The sequence below is a fragment of the Indicator indicator genome, chromosome 8, assembly GCF_027791375.1.
Source record: "Indicator indicator isolate 239-I01 chromosome 8, UM_Iind_1.1, whole genome shotgun sequence".
Classification (NCBI taxonomy): domain Eukaryota; kingdom Metazoa; phylum Chordata; class Aves; order Piciformes; family Indicatoridae; genus Indicator; species Indicator indicator.
The window spans coordinates 20,840,222-20,854,370 of record NC_072017.1 but is presented as its reverse complement, the minus strand read 5'-3'; the positions used below and the strand labels follow the sequence as shown (position 1 = coordinate 20,854,370).

Genomic DNA, 14,149 nt, shown 5'->3' with positions numbered 1-14,149 from the left:
AATATTTCACTGAGAGGGGTACCAGGATAATTGTTTCTACCATATACAAGCTATGATAGTTGAACATCTTATGTTATATTAGTATTATAGCTTTAAATACCAGAAACTTGAATTGTACAAGTACAGAAACTCTATATTTATATTGTTATTCTTTATGTACAGAACAGTAGAAGGGTCACAACCATAGAGAGTTCACATAGAGCACAAGACCGTTTGATAAACTATTCTCTGAACCCATCTAATCAATGACATTGTGCTGCGCGTTTCTGTTCCAAAAAATTTCACAGCATCAGACCTCCAGCAACTGCAGAATCATTGCAACTGAAACTATAAATACATGCTAAGCAGAAGCAACAACATTTGCATTTGTAAAGCTATTCTGTTAAGTAGCAGTAAGCAGTAAACAGGCCTTGCTTACTATAGTAAGGAAGAAAGAATGAGCAAAAAGTGATTCATTTTCCTGTTGCTGTTGTCAGAACACTATTTGAAATTTAATGCTTGCAACAGGATTCTTGTACTGGTATTCTGCATTCAGAGCTCAGTCTTGTTGGAGATTGCCACCATTTATGACTGCAAATTCTTGGAAAATAATACAGCACAGGCTGTTCCCAAATCAATTAATATATCACATGGATGAAACAATTTGTGGAAGAAGGTGGCTAGGCAGAAATAAGAAAAAATATAAAGCTGTTTTCAGAATTAATGACATTGACAGGATTATTACTAGATATTAAATTATTAGTGCATTACATATATATATAACTATATATATTAAAAAAAATCATTCCAAAATAGATAGAGAAAGACTAATGCATTCTAAAAGCAACAGTTCTTCTGGTAAAATTGTTCAGGGTTCATGTGGATACATTTCCTCAAAAAGCAGGCTGCAGGCAGCTCCAAAGGAATATAAGTAATACAGAATTAGGTCTATATGCCCTGATTATTAGTATTGAAGCTAAAAAGGAAGTTGAGAAATAGTTTTGATTTTCAGCTCATCTTTAACATCCAGAAATCCCATTTCACTAAATCATTGCTTTTTTAGTAGGATTGTTAAGGGGTTTACTGTCTTTTATTTCCATGTAAGATCTTAAAATCTTAAGATTTCTACAGGCCAAATAAATCAGCAGGCAAAGGTGAAACAGTCTTTCATTCATTTTACTGAACCATAGAAGGGACAAAATATTGTCTTTTTTAAAATGTAAAACAAAATCAAAGGAAATTTTTGGGCTGCCTTTAAGGATCAATTCTTCCATGACTGTTGCCCTTCTATACATACACAGCTTTCATTAGGACAGTTCTCTTAAAACAACCTGTCACAGTCTTGAGCTGTATAGGAAAAATAAAACCATCAACAGAACATGCACAGAAGCTTAGTCTGAGTAAATTTCTTAGGTTACTCTTGCAAAACCATAATGTAACTTTAATATGATGGCTTTATTCTTTGACAACAGACTAAATATACATTTTTACATTGAAATGTACTACTATGACCAACACATCTTATATACTGAAGTTTGCCAACGTATGTAGTCAAATCCACACCACAACTGCCCTTAGCTAAGTTGAAGGAGATATGAATGCTACCTAAATGATAGATATACAAAAGCAGACTACTGTTATTTGTGTATATTTTGCAATACCCTTCAAATGCTCAGCCATTCAGTGTAGAAATACTTCCCTATATATGCATTAATAATAAAAGGAGGGCCAGGGAAAAAAATCTCCATTCCTTAGTGGATGAAGGGGGAACATAGTAATGGAAGACAAAGAAAAGGCTGAGGTACTTAACAGATTCTTTGTCTCAGTCTTTAACAAATTCTATTCAACATCTTTATCAATGACCTGGATGAGGGGATCAAGTCTACCGTTAATAAATTCACGGATGACACCAAGTTGGGGGGGAGTGTTGATCTGCTGGAAGGTAGGAAGACACTTCTGAGAGACCTGGACAGGCTGGGTCAATGGGCTGAGGCCAACCGTATGAGGTTTAACAAGGCCAAGTGCAGGGTCCTACACTTTGGCCATAATAACCCCATGCAGCACTGCAGACTGGAGGAGTGGCTGGAGAACAGCCTGGCTGAGAGGGACCTGGGAGTGCTGGTTGACAAGGAGATGAACATGAACCAGCAGCATGCCTAGATGGCACAAAAGGCCAGTGGCATCATGGCTTGTATCAGGAATACTGTGACCAGCAGGAGTAGGGTTGCAATTCTGCCCCTGTACTTGGCACTGGTGAGACCTCACTTTGAGTACTGTGTGCTGTTCAGGGCCACTCACTTCAAGAAAGATATTGAGGTGCTGAGTGGGTCCAGAGGAGAGCAACAAGGCTGGTGAAGGGACTGGAGAGAAAGTCTTATGAGGAGAGGCTGAGGGAGCTGGGCTTGTTTAGCCTAGAGATGACTCAGAAGGGACCTTATCACGCTGTACAACTACCTGAATGGAAGTTGTAGTCAGGTGGCAGTCGGGCTCTTCTCCCAGGCAACTTGTGACAGGATGGGAGGGCATGGCCTGAAGCTGCACCAGGGGAGGTTTAGATTGGATGTTAGGAAGCATTTCCTCACTGAAAGGGTAATTAGACACTGGAATGGAATGCACAGAGAGGTGATGGAGTCACTGTCCCTGGAGGTGTTTAAGACTGGACGTGGCACTTAGTGACACAGTTGTTGATGTGGTGATGTTAGGTCAGAGGTTGGACTTGATGATCTCAGAGGTCCACTCCAGCCTCAATAATTCTGTGATACTGTGATAATACAGTACAGTTGACACAGTGCTGTAGATTAATATATTTATATCTCATATAGGTCATAAACTAATCATGTCCTGCATATTTATTCAATTTCAGATTATCTGAGGACAGTCCAGATTTGTGTAGACAAAAGAAGAGAGAGACATCCAAGAGGAAATATTTTAGCATACTGATTTATCACTGGAAATTCTAAGGGGCAGTATTTAACGGGAATTCTATTATCTTATCCCTCATGTGATCTCCTAAAACTCCAGGTACCTTCCCAATTACAGAAAAGTATTATATTTCCTCACAATACAGTGTTATTTTTTCCCAAAAAAAAAACAGTAAGTACAGACAGATCTTAGCTGCACAATCCCCACTGACATTAATGGGAGTAATTTGCCTAAAACCTCTATTCTTCAGGGCTTTTTTAAATTTCAGAGATGGTTTTTAAGTGTAATTTTCTACAGTATAATTTTCTAAAAAAGACATAATGTGCATTGCATTTTATTATTCAGCCTGCCTGAGGCTCATTCAGATCTTATCTCTCCTCTTTGCAAATTTTTGTCTAGATAAAAGAAAATCTGCAAAAAAAAAAAAAAAAAAAAAAAGTGACAGAGTACAGACATCAGAGCCTCAACGTCAACTACCTTCTTACAATCCAAGAATGCAAGTAACATTTATTCTGTGATAGGACATCATTATGGGTAAAATTGTAGTATATTTACCAGTATTGATTAAAACTAATATGCTAAGAAATTTCTAGGAATACTATTTTGTTTCTACCATTCATCTTAAAAAGACGGATGAGGTAATGTTGCAAAGGAAAAGAGAAGTTTATGATATGAATGTTAATCAGTTGCACCTGCCCTTTTGTAAAGTGTTCAACAATATATTTGAGGAACGTATTAATTTTAACCAGAGATTTGATGAAAGGTTATACTGTATTACCCACTGTGTGACATTTAGGAAACTAGGAAGTTAAATTAAGAATTTTTTTTCCTACTAGATCTTAGAAAATTCAAGATTAGCTCAGTACTACACTGTTGAATTTCAACTAACATTTCAATATGAATCATGAAGTAAAGTAATATACATTATAGATATATCAACACTTGGTTAAAGTCTCTCTACTATGAAGCAGGCAATGTATTATAAAGTTTTTAGCTATTGCCATGGGGACAGAGTTGTGCTTCAATTCAGAATCAGATTATCAATCAGACCAGAAAAATTTTACCCAGTGAGGATGAGCAGCCTACGAACCCTCTTGTACACTTTGAAAACCTGTCTGGACGTGTTCCTGTGCAACCTGCTGTAGGTGAACCTGCTTTAACAGGCTGGCTGGAATAGATGATCTCCAGAGGTCTCTTCCAAGCCCCACTATTCTGTGACTCTGTGTGACAACACACTCCCTTAGCTTTTGGTTCAAGGATTTTCAGCATACTGATGGTGCTCTTGTCAGGCAAGAATTACCAAGGAATCAGTAATAAATAGTATGCCCTGAGCTGGACTACTTATATGATCTCACCAGCAAGTATAAACGAGGAAGAGTAAAAATAAAATGTCATGACAGATACTGTAATCTGCGCAGAGTCATCTTACACAGGATTTTAAAGCCGCATTTTAAGGTAAGCATGAACTATTTCAGTGGCAATGGTCCACAAGGTAAGAGCTCAGATGTCTATGAGACTTTCTTACTGATATTTTTCTCCTTATAAACAATGGAGGTAAAGTAATGAGAGTTTTCCATTTGCAAAACTCTCAAAAGGAAAGGCTGCTGAGTACTGGGTCCAGTTTTCGGCTCCCCAGTTCAAGAGAGACAGAGACCTGCTGGAGAGAATCCAGCGGAGAGCCACGAGAATGATTAGGGGACTTGAGCATCTCCCCTATGAAGAGAGACTGAGAGCTATTTAGTCTTGAGAAGAGTGAGAGGAGATCTCATCAATGTCTATAAATATCTGAGGGGTGGGTGTCAAGTGGAGGGGGACAGGCTCTTTGTGGTGGTTCACAGTGATAAGACAAGGAACAGTGGGTTCAAACTTGAACATAGAAGACTTCACCTCAACATGAGGAGAAACTTCTTTATAGTGAGGGTGACAGAGCACTGGAACAGGCTCCCCAGAGGGAGTCTCCTTCTCTAGAGGCTTTCAAAACCCACCTGGATGCATTCCTGTGTGGACTACCCTGAGTGATCCTGCTCTGGCAGGGGGGTTGGACCTGATGATCTCTTGAGGTCCCTTCCAACCTCTGAGATACTGTAAATCAAATACATCTAAACCTAATATACATGAACACAGATCTGTGCCTCTTACCAGGGCTTCTTTGCAAAGCTTTCAACTGAAAAAAGAAATATTAAACTCTTCAGGAAAAGAAACACTAGAAAAATAGTTTATATATAGGGATAGCAAATATTGTTACTGAAGGTTAACAAAAGCCATTGTTCACATGGAATACTTATGAGTTGCTTAACCTGACATCTTGGTAACATGAGTTCAGGACAGTTGATACTGTAAGAATGAAACAAAACAAAAGTACAGTAGTATCAAATATGGTTTTATACAAAAAGTACCAGATTTGTGCTCCCACTGCACATCACATTCTCAGTAAAATTTTCACAGTGAAAAAATAATTAGGACAAATCAACCAATGAAGAATAAAGTCTTACAACTAGTGAAGATTTTCCTAGTGTTAAAAAGAGTTATTTTTTTCTTTTCTACCACACAATGTATTGGACTGAAAGTCTTAAGGATGTTTTAAAATATAGATACTGGAAAGAGAAATGGATGGAAGAGCTAATATTTACTCAACCTAATTGGATCCAACTTAAAAGGAGTCTAATTGTACACAAATGCTGCACTTTAATTTTATACTCGGGCCTAATGCACTTAACAGTTTTTTTGCAAAACATTATTGCTTATTCCTGCATTTACTCATTTGAGAATATACCACTGTATGGATGCACAGTGTACTGATGTTTAAAACCAGTGTTTAAAGTATATAATTATTTTCACTTAAAACCAGAATTTATATAGCTAATTAGAATCAGAAAGATGAAAAATCAACCACAAGCTAAGTGAATAATTATATAGTTAAAAAAAAAAAAAGATGCTAAGGTATATCCCAGTTTGTCTGAGCACCAATAAAACTATTATATACCATGTTCATTATTTCATAGTATTTGTGTACTGCTTTTTGCCTATTAGTTTTCACATTATAAACACTGTCTGCACTGGATGATACGTCATTCATTTTAAAGAAACAAGGTAATAAAGGTTAATAAATATAATAAAAGTCTATATCTTCTAGGTAATGAAAATAGGAGATAGTGAGCCTGAGTACTGCATATCTCCATATGCCACTACTTTATATTTCATTCTTTGGTGCCAAGCTGACATATGAAATTAAAAAGACAATATTAATCAAAAGTTAAAAAATACATGTGGATCTCATCATTCCTTACAATAATTGGGGGAGATTGATCTTTTCCACAGTGGTGATTTTCAGTAACAGATACAGAAAAGAGGTACAGCAAGAGGTCCAGTAAAATAGCAAAGATGCATCTTTTCTCCCTCACTGGCTTCATAGATTTGACAAAAAGTTTCCAGCTAGGTGTGACTAACAAGTTTGCAATGGAAGCATCATCAGGCAGCTTGAACAAAAAATTGCCTTAGTTCTAGACTTTGACATCCTTTTTTTCCCCTACAATGACTGAGTAGTCAGAAGAATATAGAGATATCATTGAGAGATTTTAGACAACTTGTCTATGTCTTTTAGATAACATGTTTTGTGCATGTAATGAGAGAAAGCAAAGATAGCAAGTTTAATTGCTATCAACTTATTCATATAAAATTGTTGTAAAGGGATTTTAAAAAACTTAGGCAAGCCTTTTGAATGCTATTGCCCACAGGAAAAAAAAGGCATACTCCCTCTCCTGAGAAAAGTAAAGTAAAATAAAATCATAAGACTGCAGTCAGACAAAGAAAAAAGTGAGTCTTAGATGAAATCCTGGAATTTGCATAGGACACAGATATTGAATTCAGTGAGCCTCAAAAAGAAGAAAATTCACTTGACAGCTTGGAGCCAAGAGCAGCTCAGGAAAAGCTCTGCTCTTAGTCCTTAGAATTCACTGCTGCGTCTTACTGCAATGGATTTTTTTACCCTCTATTTCTAGGACAGAGGATTTTAGAGGATCAAATTTTACGACTCCTCAGACCCTGAAGGCAAATAGACTTTCCAGACAAATGCAGTGAATGACAAATCTCATGCTGTTTAGAGACAAGACCACATACTTTCCAGAAAGCTCAGGTTATTTCTGAATTCTGAAGTACAACTTTCTGTGCATTTCTTTCTTGGCTATAATACCATAAATGAAATTAAAATCATTGAACACACAGTCTGTCTGTATCTTACACGTGTTTCATTGTAACACAGAATGTGCTATGAGTTGTGGGAGAACAGTTCATAACCTTTGGGCAAAAGCCAAAATGGAGATCACATATTCTAGGCTTTCTGCTTATACATTCAAATTTGTCTTTCATAAACTGGGAGACCATGCTTGTGCCACCAAATGTTTTCCTCTTGCTTCGTTTCATTCAAAGTTATTATTGCCTAAACACCTCTGAACTGGACCTAAGTCTAATCTAACCTAAACACCTCTAAACTGACTTAATCCTGAGGCCTAAATTAATGAGGATCATGGTTGAACTGCCTAACTTAACAACAACAGTAAGAAGGGAGGGGGAATGAAAAAGGCAGACTTTTCACAGGAAGGTAAAAGAAATGTGTTAGACTGGAGAAGAAACAGACAAGTGCTTGTTACACACCTGACTCAGATTCCAAATTTCCTCGAGTATTCCCATTCCTTTACCCACCTCCCCCGGCAGTTCCACCACTCGGCTTAGCTAGTGCTTGCTCTTAGATAGACCTCACAACCCAGGCTATAATGAATGCAATGGTCTTAATTCTGTAAGATCAGAACTAGCATAAGACATCCAGGTGAAAACGACTAAATGAGCAGTCTTCCAATCACCAAACAACATGAATCACCTGGATTGCATAGGAGGGTTGTACTTGCATGTGTTAGATATCTGGAGTTGGCATGCTCTGGAATATATAAATAAATGTACAGGCTATAATCCACACTTCATAGCCTCTGATAGAGAATCATTCTGTTGGCTGCCTGCCTGTTAACGCCTAGAAATTTTGGAGCATACACTTTTTCACTGAAAGCATTGCATAAACATTGCTTCCTATCAGAGCCATGCAAAATACAAGAATAAAATTAATTAAGATGCTAGAAATACTTCCTAATGATTTCAGGAGGGAATCTAGGTACTAACAAATTGCTTACAATACTTCATCAGGAATGCAAGAAAAGTCCCAAATGTAAAGCCACTTGCAAACTTTCCAGTGTTTGACAAATGAACCAAGGATTAACTGACACTGAAAAATTCACAGGCTATTCAGACATAGCCTAATATTTTTCAGCAAAAACATGTAAGTGTAAGCCATGGCAGTTTTACAAGGGAAAAGTACTGAAAATAAAAAATTGCAGGAGCGCTTTGTAAAAATCCTTTCTCTGATTTACTTCAGACAATTAATCTCCTGGTTTTGACTATTTCTTATATAAATAATGCAGTCAAACACTTGACCTTTGTGGTCATGATAATGGCCACAATAATTATTATAGTTTGAACTATAACTTAGGCATAAGCTGGAAGTTCTTAGACCTATGAACTACTGCAGTTTCTCCGTTAGAAAATTTCCAGAGTAACGAACACAATATTTGAATATCAGCAGCTCATCTTAGGTACTGAATGTTACAAATTCCACTGTAATATTAGAGCAGTTCCAAGAAATGCATAATAAAATTAGAAAACCTTTCAAAGCAGGAACTTTTCATTAATACATCCTATGATAAATTACAAAGTCTGCTGAAGAATAGTTTGTTAATTCCTACACATCAAGTTAAACACAGCAAAATACAAAGTAAGAAAATGTATTTTTATATAAAGGTTATAAAGAACACAGGTGGCAAAACTTGCAATATCTACAGCATTACATGTAACTTTCTGTTAGTTCCAAAACATGGCAATTTCACATATCATAAGACTGCTCTGACATTAGCCAAAGCAGCACTGCAGTCCAGGCTCAGAAGTTAGTTATCTATATATTTAAAGTATATTTTACTATGATTTTCTGTACAGTTTTAACAAAACACTGTAATATTTGACACTGAAAAATAGTGGTTTCAGTTGCCACTGAATGCAGATTTCTTAAAAGGCAGCACAATTATCCTCTAAGGAAAAATTGGATGCAGGCTCTCACACATTGCAGCACTGAAAATTTCTATCAATAATACCAATTCTCCCAGTTCTTTCCACTACTGAGGAAGGATATGAGTTCTGTGCAACTGTAGCATGAGAATTAAACCAGCTTTACATACATTATCTAAAGTAGCATGAGATATTGCCCCTTAATTGTTAAAACATCTGTCCTTCTATTTACTCTATTATAAACAAACCCCAAAAATTCATGGAAACAAGAACACAGTAAATATTATCAGTGGAGGAGCATAACGATGAATTCTAATATTCTGTTACTGGAATGCTGTTTATTCACAATCATTTTTTGAATGCAACATGGAAACCCAAAAACTCATGAAGACAATCTCTTAACTGGAAAGTTCTTTAATCTCTAAGCAAGAGCTTTAAGTAATCTTTCAGAGATCCCTAAAGAGCCAGGAGATTTACCTAGCAAAACATGTTGAAACTTCCTAGTGATCTACCTGTATGAGCTGTTTCCCCCTCCAAATCCAGATGTGAGAAGCCACACAGCTCTGAATCACATCCCAACAAAAACTTAACAAGACTCAAAACAACATACCTCCTAGGCCTGACAATTAATAAAAACTTACAGGCTCAATAGCCTTGCATGCAATCAAGGGGATAAAAATAAATGACATATAAAAACATAATAAAAGGAAGGACAGTACAAAGATAGACAATATCAGCAGTTTCCTATGTAAAACAATTTCCAAGTGTTTGAAACTTTTGAAGTCAAAATTGTGCTACAAAAATTTGTTATTAAAACATGAAGACCTTCTCACTTTAATTCATCATACATTTTACTATCAGCCTATTAAAGCAGTGGAATAAGGAATATTGCCTTTTTCATTATCATGATATTTAGATTTTCTAAATCTAATTTGTAATTTTTATTTTACAATTTTGTGAAAACTTAAAAAGAATACTTTGTAAAAGATATTCTAAAATGTTTTCTTAAAATGTTGGCTGCCTGCCTGTTAACACCTAGAAATTTTGGAGCATACACTTTTTCACTGAAGGCATTCTATAAATCTTTTTAAACCTTTTTAAGTTTCATCAGAAAAATCTTACAACTATTAAGTTAACTATGTAAATTGTAAAAACCTATAAAGTAATTATATTTTATAGTATACAATTATTAATTATGCACTATAATGAATCACAGAATGGTTGAGGCAGCCACCTTGTCCCATCTCCCTGCTCGAGCAGGGTCACCTACAGTAGGCTGCCCAGGATCAAGTCCAGAGTGTTTTTGAGTATCTCCAAGGACCAAGACTCCACAAGCTCCCTGAAATATTTCTTCCAGTGCTCATTGTCACAATAAAAAAAAAAAAGTGGTTTCTTACGCTTTTTTTTTATGCACTCAGATTATCAGGCATTCAGACTAAAAGTTTACTTGTAATTTTTGTACATGAAGTACTTTTAAAACACTAAAACCTTCTTTATATGAATGACTGTCCTCACCATGACTACAATTATTTTTTCAAGACAATACCTCAATACCAACAGGATTTATTTCCCTGCAATCTGAAATTTAGAGTTGCTCTGATTGGACTACTATCCAGGTTGGATAAATTCCCCTTTATTGTAGCAAGAGTCATTGCCTTTTTTCAAAAATAAAAACACACAAACAAACAACAAACAAAAATAAAACCCCCAAACCAAACACCTTCACACTCAAACTCGCATATATATTACTAGATCAAAGCAACTATGACTCTGCTGATAATCATTATCATCTTCTGTTTCTAACAACTATTCTGCTCGCATAACTTAATCTAGCACTTGATATATATTGTTTGACTGATGCAGAAGGTCTTCTCTACTGTATTTACATTTTGAATATGTGTATCTGTTCGAAACTGGATTAACACATTTGCTTCAGAAACTTTCGCATTTCTTAGCTTTTTGTACTAAATATACTCATTATACCAAAGTAGACCCAAACACTAAACTACTTTTTTCCTGAACATATTGCCTAGGAAAAACCCTCACCATGTTATCTTTGCTTTTCAAAATGAATATTTATATTATGTAGTAACTATATTATGTTTTCGTTATTCTTTTTCCTTTTTCTTCATACTTTTTTTAGCATTCATTTTCTATTTAATCTTTATCCTCTTTCAAAAATTACAAAAAATCTATTCAGAGGATGTGCTATTTGCATATTTGTATGTATATTTTTAAAAAGCCTATATATAGGAAATAAATAGACAAAAAGTCTCTCTACCCTTCATGTGTACATGGACACGGGCATAACAGTTGTATGATCCTCCTAATATTAAACTTGAAATGTTTATGACACCTATTCCACATATTACATGAGAGTTATAGGAGAATTATAAGTATTGTTAAGGAACAGCATTATATAATTAGTTCTATGTACAAACATTAATGTCAGAGACCATCTAAATGTCAGAAATTATCTTCACTATACCTCATATCCTGCCCTTGATTCTTCTCACAAAATCGTAGAATCATTGAAAGGTTTGAGTTGGAAAGGACATCCAAAGGTCATCTAGTCCAACCCCCTCTGCAGTAAGCAGAGGTATCCTCAACTAGACCAGGCTGCCCAAAGCCTTGTTGAGCCTTACCTTGAATATCTCCAGGGATGGGGCCTGAACTACCACCCTGAGCTTCCTGTTGCTGTGTTCCACTACCTTCACGGTAAGGAACTTGCTCCTTACATCCCATCTAAATCTACTCTTCTCTATTTTGAAACCATTGCCAGTCATCCTATCACTACAGGCCATGGTAAAAAGTCTTTCTCCATCCTTCCTGTAGGCCCCCTTCAGGTACTGGAAGGCTGCTATTAGGTCTCCCCAGAGCCTCCTCTTCTCCAGGCTGAACAACCCTAGCTGCCATAGCAGGGGTGTTCCAATCCCCTGATCATTTTCATGGCCCTCCTTTAAACCAGTTCCATCAAGTCCATGTCCTTCCTCTACTGAGGGCTAAAGAGCTGGATGTGGTAAAATTAATTGGTTTGGTATGTTTTCGATTTTTTTTAGATGTGTGATTTCTCTATCACATGGTTCATTACAGAGTTTCATTACCAGTCTGTCTCTGTCCTAAATTTCAAAGTATTGTTCTTGTTCTATTTTGTTGTATTTTATTTAAAGCTGGTAAATGGAAGCAAAGTCTCAGATTTTTCAAAAATATTCGGTGTAAAAACTTGCATGCTTACACAGTTATGTGTTTGCTTGACTGGGGCCTGATGCATATTTTTTCTCTGATTCAACAACATTCCCTAGAGTATGAAAACTATTATCATGAAATTTAAATTTTACTATTTTATTTTCCATTTTTAAAAACTTTCGATATTTAACCTAAATAGTTTACAATAATCAGTTAATAAGCAAATAGTTAACTCACTTAAGAACTCTGTTATCTGTTCCTCCTCTTTCTATGCTAGACAGAATCAAGTGGTATAGGATCATTTTTTTTAAACCAAGAACAATAAGGAAATAGCTTTCATATTTTATAAAAATTACTGAGAAATTAAACTAATCAGATCTTGAAATGTAAACAAAAAACTAACACTGAGTTTCTCACTATAATTCAGACTTCCTAGTTGAAATACTCAGATTCAGAAGGAGGTAAAGAATTTCTTTTATCATCTTTGTTGACCTGACTGTAGACGTTATGTTGATCCCATGACTACCATGCCAAGAAGACAATAAGAATTTGGTCAGATCTATACTAGCTTCAGGTAGCCCAAGGAGATACTATTGCCATTTTCTTTGTTTTAGAGAACCATCACAGAGTTTCCTTTCTAGCTACCAGAAGAGCAGCAGGACTTACCAGCCAAGAACTGTTTTGGCAGTCCTAGATTCATAACAAAGGTGTGGCAGGTGGACAAAATTTGAATGGCATATAGTGCTTGAAAGTCAGAAAGGCAGGACCTCATCTCCATTATGCCATGGTTCAAAACTAAATTCAGCAAGCACCGTGAACATCTACCTCACAAGGTTTTGTTAACTTCAGCACCATACTGCTTTGTCACACAATTGCCCTGGATGCTGCTTGGTCTGAAATTCAGAGTGCTGGGACAAGTTGTTGCCTTAAGCAGATACTGACATTTGCTTTAAGAGAGAATCTCTCCTAGCTTTCTCTCAGTTTCTGTTGCTATGCATATTCTTTACTTTGTGAAACTTAACAGATCTTAGCTCACTATCTTTGAAAGACATCTGGGCTTTCAAACTGAAAGAACTCCTGCTTACTTCTTAAACCAAGTCTATATTTTTGTAGGTGTTATTTCTGAACAAGTTAATTTCTAAACATTAGTCCAATAAACACAAATAAGACAAGACTGGCAGGTGATTTATCCCTTGATCATGGGAGAAAAGTCAGAAGTGCTAGAGAATGAAGTGTACCTTGTGGCGTAATCTTACTAGGGGATGATAGGGCCTAAAGTCATATCCCTCCTTGGCTGGCCATCCATCTGCTCCCAGTAAAATGCATCCAAGAAGTAAAAGAGTTGACCACCACATAAACATCTTTACAGGTCTGTTCCTGTCAAAATAAAATGAAAAATTTCAGTGACAGATTTCCAATATTATTTTGGCACAAGTCATATTATAAAAATTTACAATACTGATGTTCCATTTGTGGAGTTGAATAAATACAGTAGAAATAGGGTAATACATCTGGCATAATAGCAGAGAGAAAAAGAAAAAAGGTAGTAGTATTTGGGACCACAATATCAATTTGATTCTGCTGAACTAAACATTTTATTGTCAGTGTTCAAAACTCACAAAACAGGCACTACCAATGCTCCACCAATCCATTAGAAGCAAATCCAAAATCACAGATGACACCTTCACAAGACACTTCAGGAAACTCCAAAAATATTTTGGTATTAGTGCTAATGACATTTAGTGAATGTGATTTGTCTTCAGAAATAGTTGGTTCAAACACTGTTGTTGGTGCAATTTTGCACATATGCAAATTTTTGCTCCATATTTGTCTAATGTTATTTTACAATGAGCAAGAAAACTATTGTCGTCCTAGTGGCAACTTTTAAATAACTCTTATCAAGTATTTCATAACATTGCAACAGTGTCTTTTACTGTAAATAGAGAGGAGTTCAGTAATT

General features: G+C 36.0%; 1 protein-coding gene across 3 annotated transcripts in view; it reads right to left on the bottom strand.

Moving 5' to 3' along the window:
• Window positions 1-13,550, bottom strand: part of FSTL5 (follistatin like 5) — a 226,324-nt gene extending 212,774 nt beyond the window's left edge. For all 3 annotated transcript variants that reach the window (XM_054383005.1, XM_054383006.1, XM_054383007.1), the window contains exon 1: window positions 13,428-13,550. In XM_054383005.1, coding sequence (XP_054238980.1) covers window positions 13,428-13,550 — 123 coding nt within the window. The remainder of the gene's footprint in view (window positions 1-13,427) is intronic.
• Window positions 13,551-14,149: the final 599 nt, after the last annotated feature.